Source organism: Vigna angularis, chromosome 2, assembly GCF_016808095.1.
Source record: "Vigna angularis cultivar LongXiaoDou No.4 chromosome 2, ASM1680809v1, whole genome shotgun sequence".
Lineage (NCBI taxonomy): Eukaryota > Viridiplantae > Streptophyta > Magnoliopsida > Fabales > Fabaceae > Vigna > Vigna angularis.
Window position 1 is genome coordinate 34,430,026 of NC_068971.1, and position 21,717 is coordinate 34,451,742.

General features: G+C 30.5%; 1 protein-coding gene across 6 annotated transcripts; it reads right to left on the bottom strand.

Moving 5' to 3' along the window:
* Positions 1-11,254: 11,254 nt before the first annotated feature.
* Positions 11,255-21,288, bottom strand: LOC108329023 (uncharacterized). Of its 6 annotated transcripts, none has more exons than XM_052872404.1 (12): positions 21,060-21,288; positions 20,145-20,207; positions 19,547-20,024; positions 18,705-18,882; positions 18,385-18,613; positions 17,296-17,435; positions 16,750-17,039; positions 16,008-16,220; positions 15,420-15,911; positions 13,248-13,904; positions 12,122-12,658; positions 11,255-11,922 (listed from the first exon to the last, which is right to left on the bottom strand). In XM_052872404.1, the coding sequence occupies exons 3-12, from the start codon at positions 19,820-19,822 to the stop codon at positions 11,695-11,697; spliced, it is 3,240 nt and encodes a 1,079-aa protein (XP_052728364.1). In that variant the 5' UTR covers positions 19,823-20,024; positions 20,145-20,207; positions 21,060-21,288; the 3' UTR covers positions 11,255-11,694. The 6 variants fall into 6 exon arrangements, with proteins under 6 accessions (XP_052728364.1, XP_052728363.1, XP_017418487.1 ...); XM_052872403.1 differs by having other exon boundaries at positions 19,547-19,919; positions 20,116-20,207; XM_017562998.2 differs by having other exon boundaries at positions 20,116-20,207.
* Positions 21,289-21,717: the final 429 nt, after the last annotated feature.

Here is a 21,717-nt window from a genome sequence, read left to right on the forward strand (position 1 = left end):
ACGGCGTCCACGAAAAGGACCGAATTGAACATTTTTAAACAAAATATGGGGCTTATTGAACTTTTTCAAAAGGTAGGACCATTTTGAACCAAACCCCCAAAAGTAGGGACCAAATGATGTATTAAACCATAAATAAAAATACAATTTAATTTAGGTTTAATCATTTCGGACAACCCTATTTCTGTAGGATCGTCTCAAATAGGTCCTCATATTGTAAATGTTCTCAATTAGGTCCCTTATTGTGAAAAATTGAATCAATTTAAACCTCATACTAACACCGTTAAAGGAGGTGACACGTGTCAGTTCGTGGTTTTTTTGAATTTTTTAATTATTTTTATTTTTATTTTTTATTTAGTTTTAATTTTTTTAAAAGTAAAATTTAAAAATGCCACGTGTAAAACTGATAGTGTGCCACGTGGTAATGACAGTGTGACATGGCACTGATAGTGCCACGTGTCATTGTAGGCCACGTGTCATTGCATTAGTGTCAATTTGGTCCCTGTATTTTTATTGTGTCTCAATTTGATTCGTGTATTTTTATTTTGTCTCAATTTAGTCTAATTTTAAAAATTAAACAATTTTTTCCCTTCTCAAATTCAAACAAAATTTAAATTGTATATAAATCTTAACAAATATTTTTATTAAAATTGATATTTTTATTAAATATTTTTAACAAGATTAAGTTTAATTATATTTATATTTACTTAATCATATAAATGTTAATTATGTTATTTAAATATACCTGTAAGGGTTTAATAAAACAGTGACATAACATGGTGGTGTGAATTTTCCAAATGAGTTAGCTCATTGAAAAAATTATTAATGTGAAATTTCACTTTTCTTTTTCAATAAAAAATTGGAGAAAGTTTTCGTGAAAACGGTAATTAAAGGTAGTTTCTTCTTTCATGATTTTCCATGGAAACTTACTACAAAAATTCACACCAACATGTTATGTTACTCTTTTTTTTAAACCCTTATAGATATATTTAAATAACATAATTAACATTTATATGATTAAGTAAATATAAATATAATTAAACTTAATCTTGTTAAAAATATTTATTAAAAATATCAATTTTAATAAAGATATTTGTTAAGATCTATATACAATTTGAGGAGGGAAAAAATTGTTTAATTTTTAAAATTAAGACTAAATTGAGATAAAATAAGAATAGAGGGACCAAATTGAGACTAATGCAATGACACATGGCCTGACAATGACACGTGGCACTATCAGTACAATGTCACACTACCATTGCCACGTGTCACACTATTAGTTTTACACGTGGCATTTTTAAATTTTACTTTAAAAAAAAAATTAAAAATTAAAAATAAATAAAAAATAAAAATAAAAATAATTCAAAAATTCAAAAAAATCACGAATTGACACGTGTCACCTCCTCCTTTAACGGTGTTAGTGCGAAACTAATAGCGAGGTTTAAATTGATTCAATTTTTCACAATAAGAGACCTGATCGAAAACATTTACAATACGAGAACATATTTGAGATGATGCTGGAGAAACATGGATGTCCGAAATGATTAAACCTTTAATTACAAGTACAACATAAATAGTACATACTATTATGATTAAATGTATTAACTTACTATTATTATATTTACACATTATATGAATACTAGTATAAATAGAAATAAAGTTTAGGATATCGTTATATATTATTAATAGAATAAGGGAAGTGAATATCTATTTTAAACTCAGAGGGAAATGCATTTTTTTTTTTGTTTTCCAACAATTTTTCCTCAACCCACTTAGTCAAAAACTAATCTCGTTTATAGTATTCTAATTGTCGTTGACTCAAAAAGTTTTGCCCTTGGTGAGAACCAAATATGGATTTTTTTTTATTACGTGAATCGTCCCCCACGATGAGTGAAAATCATTTACGAAGACGACTTTAAAAAAATAACATAACTTCTTTTAATTAAACTGTTTAATTTTTTTATAAAAAGATCTCTAATTTTTTATATTTTAATTATAATTTTTATTTAAATTTTATTGAATATGTTATTTTTATATAAAATAAAAGGAGATGCCTTTTGTTAAAAAATAGAAAAGACAAGTGTTTTTTTATTAAAAATATAAAAGATGTAAATATTTTTAAAAAAAAAATTAAAAAAGTATGAGTATCGCCTTATTAAAACTAAATAGAGCAAATGCTATTTAACACAAACAAAAGAAAAATAACGTGTTAACTCAAGTTTTATATCAAAACACAGCTATTTAGAAGGTTATAAACAGTATCAAACAAACGTTGATAACTTTTAAAACTATTTTGATAAATGAAAGTTTACTTTTTAAGAAAATAATATTTTATAAATTCATAAATATAAGTAATTATTCATTTAAAATTGGTTGAACTATTGGAAATTCAATCCATGATCACATGCATATTTGGATTATAGTTTACATTCCAAACTACAGTTTAGAGGGTGCAACCTAAATTTCACCAACAAAAAATATGTTCAGTTGGCAAACACACTCCAACTGAGAGTTGGTTGGTTTTTAATATGATTTTGGGTCTGAATAAAAACAAAAGTGAAAAGATAGCATAGTTCGAAAAAGAAAAACAATTTTATCTGATTTTTTATTTTAGAATTGTGAGTTAATTTTAGAAAGAACTCTAGAAATAAATTTATCTAAATTTAGCCTCGACAAGATTTAAGAATCGAAACTAAAGATAATTTAATTGCACATTATTTTCTTCAATCATCTTATATGTTTTTAAAAAAAATTGTGATAGAAATTTTATATTCTAAAATAGATAATATTTCATATGTGGTATTCAAACAATGTTATCTCAACAAAATTAAAATTAAGTTAAAAAAACATTCATATTAAAAATAAAAATTCCCTTAATTCTTTATTAAAGAACTTGTTGTGATACTTCAATAATTTTACACAGCTTATTATCTCAGACTAAATACATAAGCATGCACATGATATCTTTACATTTAGAAAACAAAAAAGTGGAGTAGTTCTCATGGTAGGTGAGGTTTAAGGTGAGTGGTTCTCTCTTGGTTTTAAAATCTAATTACGTATTAATTAATTAATTAATGAGATCTTGCACTCGATTTAAAGTAATGTGGATAATAATACGAAAAGACTACGTGAATAATGTTCTGCTGACCAATTAATGTCAAAATTGACTAAAGTGTATGAAAATGCAAAAACCTAAACATCAAGCCATATTGAAACTTCTGACGAAACCCTAGTTAATGATTAATCTCGACATGACTCATACACTAAATATTCGAGTCGTGGAGCTTCTATTATATTATACTATTATGGAACCCTAAAACTTTATCTTGTAAAAATGAAAAACATGGCATTAGACATCATCATTTGCGCACTACCAATTTAGAACTGAGTTTATCAACAGTGTGCATGATTGCTTCTGCTGTGATTGTTTAACCACTATTCATTGCATACTTGAAGAGTTGTTGATATTGAATAGCAAAGCTCTTCATCACCAACCAAGATAACAAAACCTGACTTATGATTCAAAAATCTAATCGTGATGTTTTCTTTTTTTCTTTATTTATTCTGAATACCTTTTTGTGATAATGTAGGCTTTTCCTTTCTCCACAAATAAGACCCTTCAAACAAACTTCTCACCAAGATATTTGTAACTTTACAAAACGAGCTTGCGGAATTGAATTTAAATTATGTATGCTGTTATTTTGGATCCTTAAAAGAACACTCGTCATATTATATGGTGTTAAGTTCAATAATCTGTAGGGTAGGAATTAATGAACCAAAATTAATAAACTAATTTTACATTGTATATCTATAATAAATAAATAATGAAGATTTTCATATTTAATATATAAATTATAGTGTGTCTACTTTACTCTTAAATAAATAATACTCAACAGCATCCTTTAATTACTAAGAAAAACTATCATATTCACAAAATTACAACGCCTTTAGTTTATATATACCATTATTTTATAAATTAACAGCATTTTGTATTATATTTAACTTTAACAATAGATTCTTTTTGATAAATATTTAATTTAATCTAAATATATAATTCAAAATATGGATATATATATATAAATACCCTATAACACACACATATTATATATATATATATATATATATATATATATATATATATATATATATATATATATATATATATAAGTGAAAGGTGACTCCCTATTTTATAAACTTGTTAGTTAAAATTGGATAAACATTCAACTTTCAAGAGTCCAATACGTGTTAATTATGTTTTTTGATAAGATGATCTCATATATTATAATCACTATGAATTAAACAACAACTCAAAACTTTCTGTTTTTAACATTATAAACAAATTATTTGTTGGTAGTTGCACACAATCACATAATTGCTCATGGAAAGGACAAGAATAGTGAGGTTTTGTCCCATGATTGTGTATATTTCCAATGTCATGAAACAATGTTCTTGTCCTTTCTCATCTTGGTAGTTTAATTTAGACACTTTCATGCACCTTCTGGAAAGTCACATCATTCAAATAATGCGTATCTCTTCCCAACACAGTCTAAAAAATTTCATATTGTTCTTGAACATCAAAACTAGAAATATATATTAACGTTTTATTTCTAATATTTTTAAAGGTGTGGAATTTGTATGAATAATGAATATATTTATGTTCCAACTAAACAACATTTTAATAAAAATTCATATTAAAAATTAAAAAAAAAAACATAATATTATTAAAATTTAATGTCAAAAAAGACATGAACTAAAAATATTTTCCCTTTAGTTTTCTCTCTATCAACTTGCTCAAGTTGCAACTTGCCCCACTGGATTTCCAATCAACCTTTTCCTTTTCATTTATTTTCCTTTTCTCTTCATTACATTGCTCTGTTTTTTCATTTCCCTCTGACAAAAATGTATGCTTTCTATGCAAAAGGAAAAAATAGAGGAAAGGAGCAGCAAGCAACTTCTAAACTGTGCACAGGCTCTTGATTATTCATGTCGCCCTTGTTGTCTTGGCTATCAAGACACAAAGTTATAGGACTTATGTAACTGTAACCATGTCATATCAAAGAATCAAGAAACATGTCACATTTTGTCAGTTTTATATAAACTCCCTCTAGGGAATCAAAATTAACCTAATGTTTACAATTAACCACTTTTCAACAATGAACTAAAAATACTTTATTCACTGACATATTTAATTCACAGACCCCTAAATACATATCACTAATAACATTAATATGAACAAGACATGTTTTTCCTTAGAAAACAAATATTATGTAAAACTTTACAAGAAGGAAAGAATTACATTTGAGATATGGAAGTTATAAATAATAACTTTTAAAAGTTTATATCATATAATTAGGAGTATAGTAAACTCAGTTAGCTCAACACTGATGCAGTTCAATCCAATTAATATTTGGATTAAATTAAAAATAAGACAGTTCAATCCGATTAATATTTTGGTGAGTTATACAAATTTTATAAGTTAGTTTAATCTATCATAAGTTGATGGATTGATTAATTTAAAAATGTTTTATTTTTTAATTTATTATTTCCACGATAAGTCAAACTAATTTACAAGTTTGAACCATTTTAACATTTTTATATATCATTATTAAGGAATACAACTAATTTTCATAAAGGTATTTTTATGCAGTTGTTACAGTGAATACCGCTTAACAAGAATATCTCCTAAAGAAATGAAAATTAAGGAAAGTGAGAATTTCCTTTGTGTGAATGTTGGTATATAGAAGTGAGTGTGAATGTAGTGGGAAAATTAGCCACCTAGATCCTACCAACAATTGATGTCCTGTCATGGAGACGATCATATGTTTTTCTGTGTTATGTAAGAAAACTTCTGCGTTGAATGAATTGAAGAATCCAACGCAAGGCCCAAATAATTCAACGATCATGTTGGAAGTTTCACGTCGATTAGAGATAAGGCCAAATTATAATATATAAGTGAGGTGCAAATCTCACCTTACAAGCCGGTTTTGTGAGGTTGAGTTAGGCTTAAACTCACTTTCTAATATGGTATCAGAGCTAGATAAGAGTCTATCCTAGCGAGTTCTATGTGGGCATTCTATTCCACCCGCTATTGAGTCGTTATCGGACCACCTAATTTCTACTATCATGTACGAGATGTCTATACCTCGGTGTGAAAGGGGTGTGTTGGAAGTCTCACATCAACTAAAGATAAGGCTAAATTATAATATATAAGTGAGGTGTAAACCTCATCTTACAAGTTGATTTTGTGAGATTGAGTTAGACTTAAACTCACTTTTTAATACTACACAATTCCATTTAGTTGAATGGTGATACTAGTTTTCACAACACTTAGCCACGAGGGGTTGTGAAGCATTGGAAAGAAAAATTTATCTTTGATTTCTTTATTGGCTTGAAAAATTTAATAGCTAAATTAAAGAAAATTAAGAGTGGTATAGAAATAACCATATTCCAAATATATACAAAAACTTAGTTGTGAAAAGTGATTATAAATTAGCTATAAATATTATTACTATCATTGTAGGTGAAGAAAGCAAATATAATGATGCAAGTAAAAACATATTTCAATCATTTTGGTAAGATCCCTATTAAGATTTATTGGAATGGTACACATAAGTAAATTCACTAAAAGATTATGATTTTACTCAGAATTGGAAATTGATCAATAATTTTAGAATTTTAGAAGAATCAAAATAATATACTCAATTTATATATTTAATTATTGTTACTAATATAATAAAAATGAATACATAATTTAATATAACTATAACTATAAAAGAAATCATACATATATTAAAGGATTAAAGGATTTTTCATTGTCCATCTGATTCTTCAACACACTAATGATTGAATCAAAACTAATTTTTTTTAGTTATTTCTTTTTTAATATAAATAACTATAGAAATTCATCTTCCCTTTTCTTCCACATCTTGTTTAATAATCTTCGATCTAGAAAATGATTTTGTTTGTTGTACTTGTAGAAATAAGAAGAGTTAAACTAAGATGAATTAAACTATCTTCTCTTTCACTCATTAGATATTCCCATATTAAATAAGTTATTCTAAGTCATTAGATATTCTCATATTTGAAGACATTTTTCTGGATCATGTTCCAAATAGTTAATATGAAACTTCCCACTGATAACTCTTTAAATCTTAAGAAAGTGTTTCTCTAATTAAACAATTTGATCATTAGTATATCAGGTTTCATATTATTAAGTGAAGAAGTTTAATTTGTCTTGTTTTCATCTTCACAAGTAGCTTCCCTTTTCATCATTTTAAAAAAATAAATTTATCTTTTTTATTCTTCATCAATAAACCTATTTTTTAAAACAAAGTTTAAGAAAAAAAACACAATTTATCAAAATCTAATAAAAATTTGAGAAACGTAATTACTGAAAGAAAAATATATGATAACCAAGAACAACTAAACATGGATTATGAAAAAACACATAGTACGTAACATAAAAAAATATCATATAAAAGACTCATGAAATAAAACAAACGTTAAGCATGAAACTAATATTTTATTATGAAATAAGACAAAAGAGAGTTTTTTTTTTTCTTCAAAAGGGGAACAAAAGAGATAAGAAATGAGAACAGAAATAATAAATTTATTCATTTTTTTTCTTTAGAAATAAAAGAAAACATGTGAAATTGAAAAATGAGTACAATATGTGAGTAACTCAAAAGACAATAATGAGAGAAAAAATAAAAAATATCCTAATATTTTTTTTCTTTATTATATTTAATTTTATGTTTTATTATTTATTAATATTAAATATTGTGCTTTAAAAAAAATCTACCTAATTTAATTCCCTCCAATTCTCAATATATACTCCATAGAATTTAAATTTAAAAAAAAAAATTGGAGTGGAGGGGCATGGTACCCCTAACTCCTCCTTGGTCTTGTCAAATACAATTTATCATTATGTCTTAGATGTTGAAGTTTTTTAAACCCTCCTATATTGAAAGTCAGTTGTATCTGGAAAGGAGATAGAAAAATATACAATCGAGAGTAAATTTATTGAGTTTTTGATTTACTTTACTTATAAAAACATTGTATCGAAAATTTTCATATATTGCAATGAAAGAAAATAAAAGTTTGTTTGAAAGAGTGGTTGGAATTTCAAATTCTTGTAAGTGCAAAATTTAATTTGTGTTTTTCAAATTTTGTATAGTAAAGATATTTGGATTATAGTGCATCATTTTAAATAAAATTATTTTTAAAGTTGATGTTAAATGGAACCAGCTTTATTACTAGGAACAAATCCTATTTTATTAAAGTGATTATAGTGCAACAAAATTATTTATGAGTAGAAATAAAGTTTAATGAGAATTTTAATTAACTCTTAAAGAGTCACTTTATTAACTTATTGTAATTTTAAATATTACCTTCTTATTTATATTATGTAAGTGGTTTTGTGCTACTTTCATTTTTTTTTTCATTTTCTAGTAATTAATCAATGAAATATTGGGTTCTTTTATCACTTGAACAATTTATATATATAAAAGTCTTGAACCTCATTCTATTATTTTAAAAAAATGCTTTTGAAGGTTTAGAATAATTCAATTTTGAAATTGATTAAGGTGTTAGTGTGGATATCAACATGATCATTTATAAAGAATTATGAATATACTATAACATAATCTTAGAGTATATTGTCATATCATATGTATATGCATAAACTAACATTTATAAAAAAAATAATTATTCATTCAAAGATATTATAATAAAGATATTTTATGTTAAAAATAAATAAAACTATTGATACGATGTTCATTATGTTGAGATGCGTGTTGTTCTAATTTAAATATAAACAATGATACTCAGGTTATTTACATTAATCTTAAATGGTTAGTCAATAAATAAAAATGAACAAAAATAAAAAAAAAATATAAAGGAAAAATACAAAAGTATAACCTTCTAAATCTATTTTTTTATATTTATGATTATATAAAGAATCAAATTTATTATAAGTTAACTATAGAATGAAGAAAGTTACAATATTTATATTTAACCATTTTTTTACTTAAGTTAAATTTAATTTGGTATATAAATAAAATTTATACTTAAATAACTTGATAAGAAACCTTTCGATTAGAAATAGATTAAAGATACTATAAGGATTTATACTTTATATTTATTTTAATTATATCAATTAGATTTAGACTTGACTCATTTTAAGGATCGTGTTGACTTGGTATGATTCGAAATTGTGCTGGTTCAACTTGAACCTTGGCCTAAAATGACTAGACCTTGAAAATGGGATAACTTAGTTCATTCCTTCGGTTTTGAATGACTCGACTCAACTTTTCACCAAGGTCAGCTAGGTTCAATTGCTTGGACCAACTCAACTAAACCTTTAGTTCAAGCTTATTTAGCTCGACATTTGGTTTAAACCGACTTATGGTCCAATCTGACTCATCTCGACCTTAAGTTCAAGCTAATTCGGCTTGATCTTTAGCTCAAGCCAACTTGACTTGAGCTTTGGTTTAGAACAACTTGACTTAACCTTCGATCGAGGCTGACTCATCTCAATCTTCGGTCTGAGCCAACTTGGCTCAACCTTCAACTTAAGTCTAGCTCAAATTTTGGCCTGTATTGAGTTAACTCGATTATTTGACCCAGGTCTATTCGACTTGATTTTTTTAGCCCATATTGACTCATCTCAATTCTTCAACTTGGATTGAAATATCTCAACCTTCATACCTAACCAACTTGGCTCAATTCTTCAACCCAAACTAACTCGGCTTAACATCCAATTTTAGATTGACTTAACTTGAACTTTGACTTGAGCAAACATATCTTGATCTTCAATCTAGGTCAACTAAACTCGATATTTTAGTCTCGATCGACTTGGTTATTTTTTTAGAGCACATCAATTTTAGGTTTTCAAAATCCAAAATCTAATCTCAATCCAATTAAAGTGAATTAAACTTAAAATCCAAAATTATAAATTTAAATTTAGGATAAACCGATTTAAATAGACTTATAAATTTAAATTTTACAGTTCATATTGTTTACCCAACTTTAAGAAAAAGTGAAAAATCAGTACATTGAAAATATACAAAAACATGAAAAACAAAAAATATTACTGTTAAACTTTCCTTCATGTTGTCCGAAGATTTGAGAAAAAAAAAGTGGATTAATTGATTATAAAACCATAGAATTGATTATCTTCTATTTAATTATATTTTTTACACAATTAATATTTTTATTTATAGAATTAGTGCTTTTTATTTACATAAATAATTTCCAAAAAATTATATTTAAAATAAATTAATATAGAATTAAATTTATTTAATCTCATCAATAAAATTTATTACAAGCTATGTTCTCACTTCTCTCTCTCCCTTTCTCAATTTATTACAAGCTATGTTCTCCCTTTCTAAGAGTACATACCTAAAGTTTAGTGCTTACAAGAAAGCGAATGTTAAAAAAGTTTTATCGTATTCTCGATGTAAATTGACTTCGCTCGTCTGGTTTTTCTGACATGAAAATAATAAATTTTACCAAAAATAATTTATATTTGGAAATTATCATTTTACCAAGTCAATAACGCACCTAATAAAAGCATAAAACTTATTAATTACTCGTTTCATTACTCTTATCTTTCTTAATTTTAGTGAAAAAATGTATTTTTCACCCATATTTTCAATTTTTCAAGAACATGTTTATCATCTTCCTATGAAAATTCTATCTATCTTATAATACTTTAATTTTAAAATATTTTAAACAGAATAAATGGATAAAATAATAAAAAAAAGCACAAATATTTTATTGAAATCATGAAAAGTTACCTATTTTTCCTTTCAAACAAGGTATATATATACATATATATAAACAAAATGAACAGGGAAGTAAGTTGTTAAGAAATCTGTACTGATTCAGAGTCGACCGACACATCTGAATTGAAACATTGAACAATAATACCAAAACATGCAACACCTTATCTTTTTCAACCACTATCTTTTCATATTACCTAAAGTCAATATTGCTTAACCAAATCCAGGCAAAAAAATTAAGCTTTATTGAAAATAATAAATGAACTTGACTTGCAGAGCTAAAAGGATGACAATAGTCTCCGATGTTGCTAGCATTTAGAAAGCTTACAAAATCCAATTTGAACAATTATTATGACTCCAAAGTCTAAATATTTCTTTACTAAATGGAACAACATTAATGCAGTAGAGAAGGGTCACAACTACTAACTGTGGATAAGTATAATATAGGATGTGAAATTATTAAGGGTTGAAGATTGATGCAATAACCCTGATATGGGGCCATAAACAGCCCTTGTTCGAAAAGAAGTGCCCTTTTATTCTGACATTCTTGAGCCTTGAAGCAACTTGAGTCAGGAAAACAGTAACCATGTCTGCCCTTGACATCAGGTTCAGGGTCATTATTGACCAATCTCTAAGTTGAGACGGTTAAAAATGAGTACATAAAAAAATCTTGGGTCATATACAGAGCTAGTTGGGAAAGCATAGAAATGGGAAAGACCCATGATGCTAAGAAACTAAAGCTACAATTTTGATTTGAAAAGGAAGGATGTACACTGAAACTATCTGTACAGATTTAGATATTGTACTAAAAAGGAAAGTGAAAAGAGGATAAGAAAAAATGGTAATGCTCAAGGGAGAGGAGAACAGGAAAGAGCCCCTTCTTCCTACTTTATTCGTACATCATTGGTTAGCATCAAGATTGCTTCCTGACAATTTTGACACTGCTATAGAAGCGCTTGAGATCTTTCATAGCCTTTTCCTCAATCTGAATAGAACGAATTGAGGATGGTGTTTCCACCTCAGGCTTGAACCAGCGACTCACTCCAGTGGTTTCCGAAGGCGAGCCACCTTGACCGGTAGCAATGGAAAAGCCAGATGTTCTAGTCGTTGGACTGTGTGCAAGGCTTTGTTGTTTCTTTCCCTGTATGTAAAACAACATTCCATGATTGAACAAAAGTATACACTAGAAGTTGAATGATACCAAAAATGCAATCAAAAAATAATAAATAGGCCAAAATGCATAATGAGTTATCTATCAACTAATGATTCAAAGCAGGCATTACACAGGTACAACTGTATCAAGTGAATAAGAACATGAAAGGAAGAGTTAAATCACAAACCTGTTGCATTTGGATGTCCCTTAAGGATGGCCTAGAAGGATGGGGAGGGGTTCCTGAAGCAGCCCAAGGAGGGGTATTCATTTCTCCATCAGATACCTGGGAACTACTAGTTGAGGTAACGGGTATTGGACTGGAAAGAAGAAATGAACTCAACTTTATCTTAACCCCACTGCCAAAATCAGAAAGATCTTCCACCTTGTCCTTGCTCCCGGCTCGCTTGTTTATCTTTATTTTGCCTTGTTCATCCTGGATTTCGCGAAGAGAAGCAGAACCCTTCATGAACTTGGCCCCACCCCATGCAGGACCATCATTTTTTGGTGCTGGTGGTGGAGGAGGAGCCACCTCTTTTGGGGCTTCATCAAGAGCACCACTCAGAAACATAGAAAGCCCACCCTTCTTGCTCTTCTTTTTTGAAGCTTTTGGTGACGGACCCTTGGCTTTCGGCAACTCTAAAGCATCATTCTTCTGCACTACAAAAGCTAAATCTTTTGCATCCTGGTCTACTGTGATTTGTTCACAAACAGCATCCTCTTCCACCTATGTAAAATAAAATGTAGAATTTTAAGCATTACACGCAACTGTGCAACTAATTCTAGTTCATAACAGAAAGTAAAAGACAAGAACTTCTTTGAGAAATATTCTGCAAAACATAACAACATCCGTTTAAGATGATGAAATGTATAACTGGTTAAATCTGCGTTAATGAAACGGACAGTTACTTCCATTTAAATATATCTTAAACAAACAACAATATGAAATTGCATATACACAACTCTAAAAATGAAAGTTCTGCAAGCATCGAAGTAGGTCCAAAACTCAATGAATGTCTAATGAACTACCCAAGCCAGGTACTTCAACAAAATAAAGACTAAGGAGCAGTCTGAATTAAAAATGCTTCAGAGCTCAGATTGCATACCTAACCCAGAGACGCTATCAAGACAAATACTCTGAAAAATTGGTCCAATCTAAAACTACAAGTTATCAGCCTATAACCGATTTTATCTAGTGCACTATTAATTCTCTCTACTGAAAACCTTAAAGAAAACAAGAGCCAGAAAATAAATTCAACAAAAATATGATTTCAACCAGTGTTTTCAAATAGTAAGATAGCACATTGGAAACCAACCTTTGAATCAGAAATCCCCATGATGTGAATGTCCAACAGGTCCTCCGATTTGGGAATGGCTTCACTTTTAGAGTGAACAGATTCTATTTCTGCCTGCCCTATGTTTGATTTTCCACTCTTTCTCCTTTGTTTCTTTGATAGTTTACCCTTCTTACTGCCTTTCCCTTCTAGTAAAGTAGAAGATGATTCTTTATTTTGTGATGTTTCAACAGGAACACCTAGCTCTGCAAGTGAGCTTTCAAGTGCTGACTTAGATTGAAGCTTTGCAATCTGCTGGTCATCAAGAAGATGTCCACTAGACTGCTTATCTTCAAGCATCTCAATCTGCTGCAACTTTTTCCTTATAGCTCGGACTACTTTGGAGATTTCTTTATCAGAATCATCCTGGGGCTGTAGAAAGGAATCTACTCGTTGGACGTTTTCCATTTTCAAGGGTTTGTCACGAGTCCTTTGAAACTCTATCTCACTATCATCCTCTTCGCTGTTAATGATGGCAGGGAGGGTAGCAGTTGGTGTAGGAAGCCGACGGTGACTCCATGGCTCAGATGATCTCTGGTCTAGCAACCTCTCAAGGTTAGCAAGAACATCTGGTGATGCACTTGCTATTGTATGCGATGAAACTGTAAATATGTAATCAAGGTTGCGCATGACAATCTCCTGTAACCAGTAAATAATAACAACTTTAGTATATAAACACTTACCATGTAATATATATATATATATATATATATATATATATATATATATATATATATATATGCACCTATATATATATCAGCAAAGACCAGTTGAAGTACAGGGCTAATTACATGATAGAATAATACAATGCACGTAATGCTAGAAGATACCACCTAACATTAATGTCAAATGTCAAGTATACTAGTACAAAAACACGTGCAAATATGGAGTACAATAAAGCATAATCTAACAAATAGTACCTCATGAAGTTAGTAAAGAAAAAAAAAATCTGGTAAACAAAGCATAAGAGACCAAAAAAAAAAGTGAAAACAATTACACTGACAGCACGTAACATTTTTCTCTATTTCTATGATTCACCTAAAAATAATGTCAAAGTACTTATCTTGTTTTTTTGTCCAATTTAAAAAATAATACTTATTTACAAATACTTTGAAAAGAATAATATTTAATTAGAATGGATGAACATATATTAACCAACATAGATGATGAAACTTTCTAACAAATGAAGAACAGTAGTAGCAGTATTTTCATGTTTTGAGGAGTATTTTTCATACTATCTCTAGACAATATTTGTGGATTTTTGAGAATGTAGTTTTTGATATTCTTTTATTGATAATTTTTTCCAGACTAGTTGGACTCATTGCCATTTCAGTCACATTCCTTCAGACACATTCATTCATACAGAAAACTTTCGAAATAAATTTGCACTACCATTTACTATACACTAAAAGATAAACTATGTCTACCAGATAAAGAAAAGAAAACTATTAACCAGCAAAGGTTGTAGGTAAATATGAATATGATTCTAGAAATTAACGGTCCCAAACAGGTGTTAGTAACCTATCTACTCTTTTTTAAATTAGAGAAATTAAATATTAATTATATCTAAATAAAAATTTAATTTCACATCAGGTTCTCATGATACTTGACAGAAGTTTGATTATAATATTGTGATGTACCAAACAACAATTATGTGAATATGGACAGAAGGAAATCTACTCTTTAATCAAACAGGAGACAGCACATCTTACTTCTGTTGCTTAAAGAAAGCTTGATGACAAATAATAACTAACTACTCTGTTCAATTTAAGTTTATAGTTTTACAGTCTTTGTTTATTATCACAGATTTGTCTAACCGTCTGCCAAATTTATGGCAGTGACTTTTGAACTCGTGAATTTATTGCCAACAATGAAATGAATTATTTCCAGCTAATCAAATTCATATCATGTTACTTTCTTTAAATGCAAGCTTGTTCAAGTTGATAAAGATGACATGTCAGCATTTACTTCATATTCTTAAATATTGTGTATGTGTGCATTCCGATTGTGTGTATGTGCATTTGCATGTCGGTTGCCGTGTAATTGAAAACATTAAGCAATAAATTATATAATGAATAGAGAAGCAAGAACATAGCTCCAATTCATTTGAAACAATATATTGCAAATACTTCATACAGTAGAAAAGACCAGTACCTCACAATATTTCTTCAAATCATCTGCTCCAAGAGAATCAGCAATCTCAAGCAGTTGTACTGCATTCCGTGGCTCCACTAAACACTCTGCAGCTACTTTTTCACAAAGGCTTTTTAAGCTCGGTATAGATCTCTGCCTGCTAGTGTCATTTTGCACACTAGATATCATGTTACTGAAATCTATATCCTCAAATAAAATGTCTTCATTTAACTCTTCCATATCATCCCCGTTATTCAACTTGAGTTTCTGAGAATTCTGAATCATGTTAGGAGCGTAAAGAGGATGATAGAGTGAAGCCACGATTAGTAAATGTGTTTCACCAACTGAAACTGATGTAGCCTTCTTTACACCATGCAACCGAGTTGCAACAAGGGGCTTATCCTTACCTTTCTTCCCATCCCACATGTAAACATCACCAGTAGCTGTAACAGCTGCAGTCCAGTACTTTCCAGCTGATATGTTAACCATATTTCTTCCACACATAGCATATAACTGTTAACAAATTAAACAATAGGGGAAGTGTTTTTAGTCACAATGCTTCAAGAAAAAATGAACACAACAGAAGAGAAAAATTCAAAGGATTAGAACCTGTTGGCATCTAAGATCCGGATCCGAGGAGACCCAATAAAATAATGCGCCATCATCTGTAAGGGCCATGCTGTGTACCATTCCAGCAGCTACAGAAACCACACTAAGTCGTTCCTTGCGGTGAAATTTTAAAGGAGTGTTTCCACTTTTCTTCAAGTTCCTACTAACTACAACACGTTTTGGTGTAACAAGTCGATGACCCCAGGTAAATACCTGCAAAATATGGAAAATTAGAACTTAAAAGATGTAAAAAGTACTGTTATTTCCTCAAAAAACAAAAGGGGGAACACCTACACACATATATATATTATAAAACTAACAAGGAAAAATCTAATGTTTGATACAGATATTACATGAAAAACATAAGTTGTTGAACTTGAATATAATTTGGGATAGAACAATAATAGAACTCAAAAAATCAGGTCTTATCCCTCTCTGTAAAAATGTGTATACCCCAAAACTGTATAACGCAGAAGCAGTTGGAAGAAAACAAATAAAATTGCAGTTACCTTTACAATTTCAAGTATTTTAATTAATTTTTGTAGCGTCCTCCGATTATAGGTAGTATTTTATGCCAAATCTATGTCCAGTGTTTGGTGTATTACTTGCAATACCCAAGGAATCCTATGGGCCTTAGGTAGCCTTTAACTGTAGCTCAAATATGAAGATGCTAGCTACAGTTTCTTACAGTTATAAGACCTTGAAATTTAAAAAAAAATGGCAATAATCCGAAATTAGTTACCTCTCCATCAGATCCTAATACAATTGTGTGATATTTTGCAGCAGAAACTCTGGTCAAAGTCTTTCCCTTCAAGGATTCAACCACATGTGGGGTGTAATTAGAGGCTGAGTTTGAGGTGCCATAACCAAGCTGACCCTCCCTGTTACAACCCCAAGTAAAGACTTCACCTAAATCAGAAACTACAGCCGTGTGTTTATTTGCTGCAGCAACAGCAACAATTTTTGACCTCAAAGAAGATACTCTACGAGGTGTGGGTTGCGTATCAACGGAAGGGTACCCAAGTTGTCCCTCTGCACAACAATGAAACAAGAAAACTTATGCCAATTACATATTTCTCATATTTCACACTGTAGAACAACGAATAAAGAAAGAATAATTCTTTCTCAATTAATCAGTGATGATTTGTCGAGAATCACAAGTATACTTGATAAAACCAAAGGAGGGATGAGGGGAAAAGACTACTTTGATGCAGTCCAGTAAAGTAGTTTACACAGTAACAACACACAAGACCTAACTTATATAAACATGAATAACATCAAGTTTTACCTCTATTGGATCCCCAAGTGAACACTTCCCCACCCTGAGTAGCAATCACAGTATGATGCTTAGCTGCAGCAATTGCCATCACTCTGCGGGAACCCAGACCAGAAGTCACCTGGCGGGGAGTGATGACAGCAGCTTGACCACTGCAATGAGTATAACAATATAAATTGAAAATTTTCCAAAAGCATATACTCTCTCTCCATCACTCGTCGATAAAAAGCATGCAACTAGTTGCAAAAACAGTATCTAGCAGTAAAACTAAAATAAGTTCCCATTTACTTTTCCTGTGAAATTTCTACCAGAAGTTAAAAAATCACTATATCAAAATAAAAATTAAAAAAAATAAAAAAAAATGGTCTTTACATCTTCTGATTTGTGCTTTGAAAGAAAGCTGGGTATCTACTTCTTTATGACAGGTATAATGCCACAGCAAAATCAATCTATGTTCCTAGTAAAACACCATGAAAATGTAGTACAGCATCAAGAACAAAAAGGTTTGAGACTAAGTAGTTAAAATGTGACCGTGCACAAAAATGTCCTACGTCTGAACGTACCAATTCAATTATATGCTCTATTGAGCTTGTTTTTAGTTTCAAACAAGCATTTAGTTAAAGATACAATTGTATTCTCATCCAAGTTATTATAAAAAGGAAAGTGAAAAAACCAAGGGCCTGTTTGGTTTAAGAAAATATAATCAATTTTCATTTTCTATTTTCAAAAGATTTGTATAAGAAATGGTGAAAAGGCAAAAAATTGTTTTCACCAATTTGTGCACAAATATTTGAAAACAATATGCAAAACAAAATAAGGTGCCATTTTTTCACCACATCCTGCACAAATATTTAAAGATAGGAATTAAAATGAAAACAAGGCAACCTTTTAGTAATAATCAATAATAATAATAGTCAATAAAAACTGGGGAAAAAAGTGAACACACCTTTTTTTCAAATCAAATACCCCCCAGAGAACTCAACATTATTAAGGAACTTACAAAACGACTTCTTTTTATTCAATGTTCATAATCAAAAAGACAGTGACCAGTACAAACAAAAAGCATGTTCACCTACATTCACACTGAAACAAACCACATACCTGTGTATATCAAAATCAGGATGTCCCAGACGACCACCCCTTCCAAATCCCCAGGTATACAGTTCTCCACGAGCAGTAAGTGCCACACTATGGAACTTCCCAGCAGAAATGAGCTTTATGAATGAACCACCAAGTGAATCAACTTTGCATGGCAACTTCTGAATATGCGCATTTCCAGTTCCAAGCTGATAATTTGCACCACTGCCCCAACTAAAGACCTCAGTTGCCACTAAACATAGAATAAAAGTCAGACTGTCATCCTAAATGATCACTTTAATGGTGACAACAATCTAAAGCAGTCACAAAATAACAATTTATACCTGAACTGTGTTCATTTCCAAGAGCCTGAAATACAGAGCCAGATAAAAGATCTACAGGTATTCGAGATTTAGAGTCCTCCAATGTAATAGAGGCACCATGCTGAAGAAGGATGCTTGCCGCAGCAAGATGACCAAAATGTAGAGCCCTGTGAAGGCTACTCCATCCTGATTCTCCATCCTAAAAACAACACAAGTTTCAGAATTAATGGATTTGGAGAGATAAAGTAATGGTTAAGTGAAGGAATATGAGCTATTCCTTTCCATCCTAAGCAGCCACTCCAACTCATTGAGAAAAGGAAAAGGGAGGGAGATTCAACTCCAACTCATTGAGAAAAGGAAAAGGGAGGGAGATTCAACTGATATGGTTTAACATTATACAGTATATGTTGTAGATTTTACTAATTGGTATCTCATAAAATTGATATGAATAATTCACCACAAAATAATAAAGAACCTCAATAACAAGAAAGAAATCTCAGAAGGACACTTCATTTCCTTACAAGTTAGGTTTCATTCAGAATACAAGTTAAACATTAGAATACAAATATTAACTGTGTACTACCTTCCTAGGAAAGTTTAAATTAATGTTAAATTATATATAACATATTTCCACATTTTATGAATTCAACTAAGAGATCATGGCAAAGTAGTTTAACAATCAACTAACAACCATTCACTTTTTGATGTGCAGAGGTCTTGACTCTTGAAAGCAAAATATGAAGGAAGTAGCAGAATCAATGCTATAAAAAAGGTAGGCAAACAGATGTCAAACTTTTTCTCTTGACTAAAAGTAGATGCCACACTTGATTGCTAGAAAATTGTGAAAAGAGAAACAGCCTTACTCGGGCATCAGGATCTGCACCAGCTGCAAGAAGCCTCCTTACAATGGGAATATGGTTTCTCCAACTTGCAATATGAAGAGGAGTCAACCCAAATGTGTTCCTCAAATTGATATTGCCCCCACTCTTCTTCAATGATGCCAAGGCCAATTCTACATCATTTAGAGATCCTTCTCGCACAACAAGCCACAAATCCTTCTGGGATCCAACACATAAAATTTTGCGACCTGTTATTTGCAAATTCTGCTTTTGCACTTGAGGGGAAAAAGCTACTTCCATTACCACCAAATTTGATTAGTTAGCTTTCACAATATTATATCATAGATAAGAAAGATGACTCCAAAGTCTCAGCACATATATTCCGCTAATCCACCACCTGATATGTCAAGAGCTGGATTATCAAAAACTACTTCATCTCCAGAGTACACTGGAACATCCAATAAAAATAGTCCTGATCCTTGACTCCACCATTCGATTTTCACTAATCCATGGTAATGTAAAATAGTAATCAAAATATCAGCTAGAGATATCCAATTATAAGATGAATTGGCTCTTTCTAATCTATCACTAACATCAACATCATTGCGGCAACCATCTTTACCGTACTGTCAACCAGCAGCAGCCATTGATGAATCCCAGTATGGTTCACATGCTAGACAGAAATCTGTCATAATTAGAAACACTGATAATGTAATTCATCAATTGGCAAGACAAATGCTACAGGAGAATACTATTTTTTGAGGAAAAAAGACATACAAGCATGCACAAGCAACTAAAGTCCCTCAGTACAGAGTCTCAGTCTCACAGGATACAAGCAGATAAGAACAAACAAAAAGACAAATTGAACAACTAAATTGATCCTGTGAAGCGGAAAAAAGCATAAAGCAAAATGTACTATAAGCACAACTTCATAAAAAGATTACATCATCACAACAAAATGAAAATTGAAACCAGTGAGATTTCTAGAAATACAAGATCCATTGCCCCAGTAATTCACAAAATTAAAAGCCATCATCCAGATTATTATAATTCAAACAAAATCATGAGACAATAATGCAACCCACCCCTAAGGAAAATTACACAAATTTTGAAAAACCAAATGCCATGAATCTTCATTCAAAATAAGTTTCACAGTTGATCCGTGCACTCAGAACCCAATTCACCACTCTCCCACCCAACCACCATTTTCAAAGTTAATAATTAGTCCCAAAAACTGAATCAGGAAATGACAACAACCTCAAAAGAAACACCATGAAGCAGTACATCTCGAAAATCATAACAAGAGCAAAATCCAACCTTTCAACAAAAATCACAGGGCCCAAAACCATCTCAACAGCAATGTAACACCAACCCAAACAAAACATTTGGCTGGATCGTCCCACCACACCCAGAAAATCATTTTCCACAAAAAAAAAACACGAAAAATTGAAGAGACCCAGATGGCGAAAAATCAAGTAGTGTGAAACCAAAATCAGAAGTGAAGAAAAATGGTAAAAGAATGGAAAGGTTACCTTACCTTAGCCGATTACGTGGATAGAAACAAACCCAGAACTCAGCAAGGAATAATACAAGAGAAGTACGTCACAATAGTTAAGCTGAAGGAGCTATAAATGGTGATGATTTTCTTTACCAAAGAGTATCGAAACCCAGAATATACCTTCTCTATCACACACACACACCAAAACCGTGAGACCAAAAAAATGACACAATAAAAATAAATCTTTTTTCTTTCGTTACAAAAATTGTATGAAGAGAGAGAAGACATTGAGAAAAGGAGAAGAAGCGGTCCCATCTATGAGGGGTAAATTGGGAGTTTCCTAGGGTCTACGTTTGGACAAAAACACCCCTGACTCGCCAGACTTTGATTCCAACGACGAGGTCCAGGTCTGCCACTATGCTGTTGTGGCTTCTCCAAACACTCAATATTTTTCCGCAAAACAAGTGTTTTAAAATTACACGTGGCAGATTATTCATCTGACGCGTGGTCAGAAGACCTGAGCAGTAGGACCACACAAGAAAAAAAATCTATTTTTTATTTTACATAAACATAGCATGCATATGCTTTAATTATAGCAATTTAAATTATATATATATATATATTCATCAGAGTTCATTTAAAAATAAATCATCATATAATAAAATCGTATGACTGTATAGTAATTAATTTAAAATAA

What these genes read in the sequence shown, in the direction of transcription:
- LOC108329023 (XM_052872404.1), bottom strand. Translation starts at nt 19,822, where the DNA reads ATGGAAGTAGCTTTTTCCCCTCAAGTGCAAAAGCAGAATTTGCAAATA. An exon ending in GTGCAGATCCTGATGCCCGA is followed by an intron (nt 18,883 to 19,546) that starts GTAAGGCTGTTT and finishes TGTTGTTTTTAG; the next exon opens with GATGGAGAATCAGGATGGAG. An exon ending in CGGATCTTAGATGCCAACAG is followed by an intron (nt 15,912 to 16,007) that starts GTTCTAATCCTT and finishes ATTTGTTAACAG; the next exon opens with TTATATGCTATGTGTGGAAG.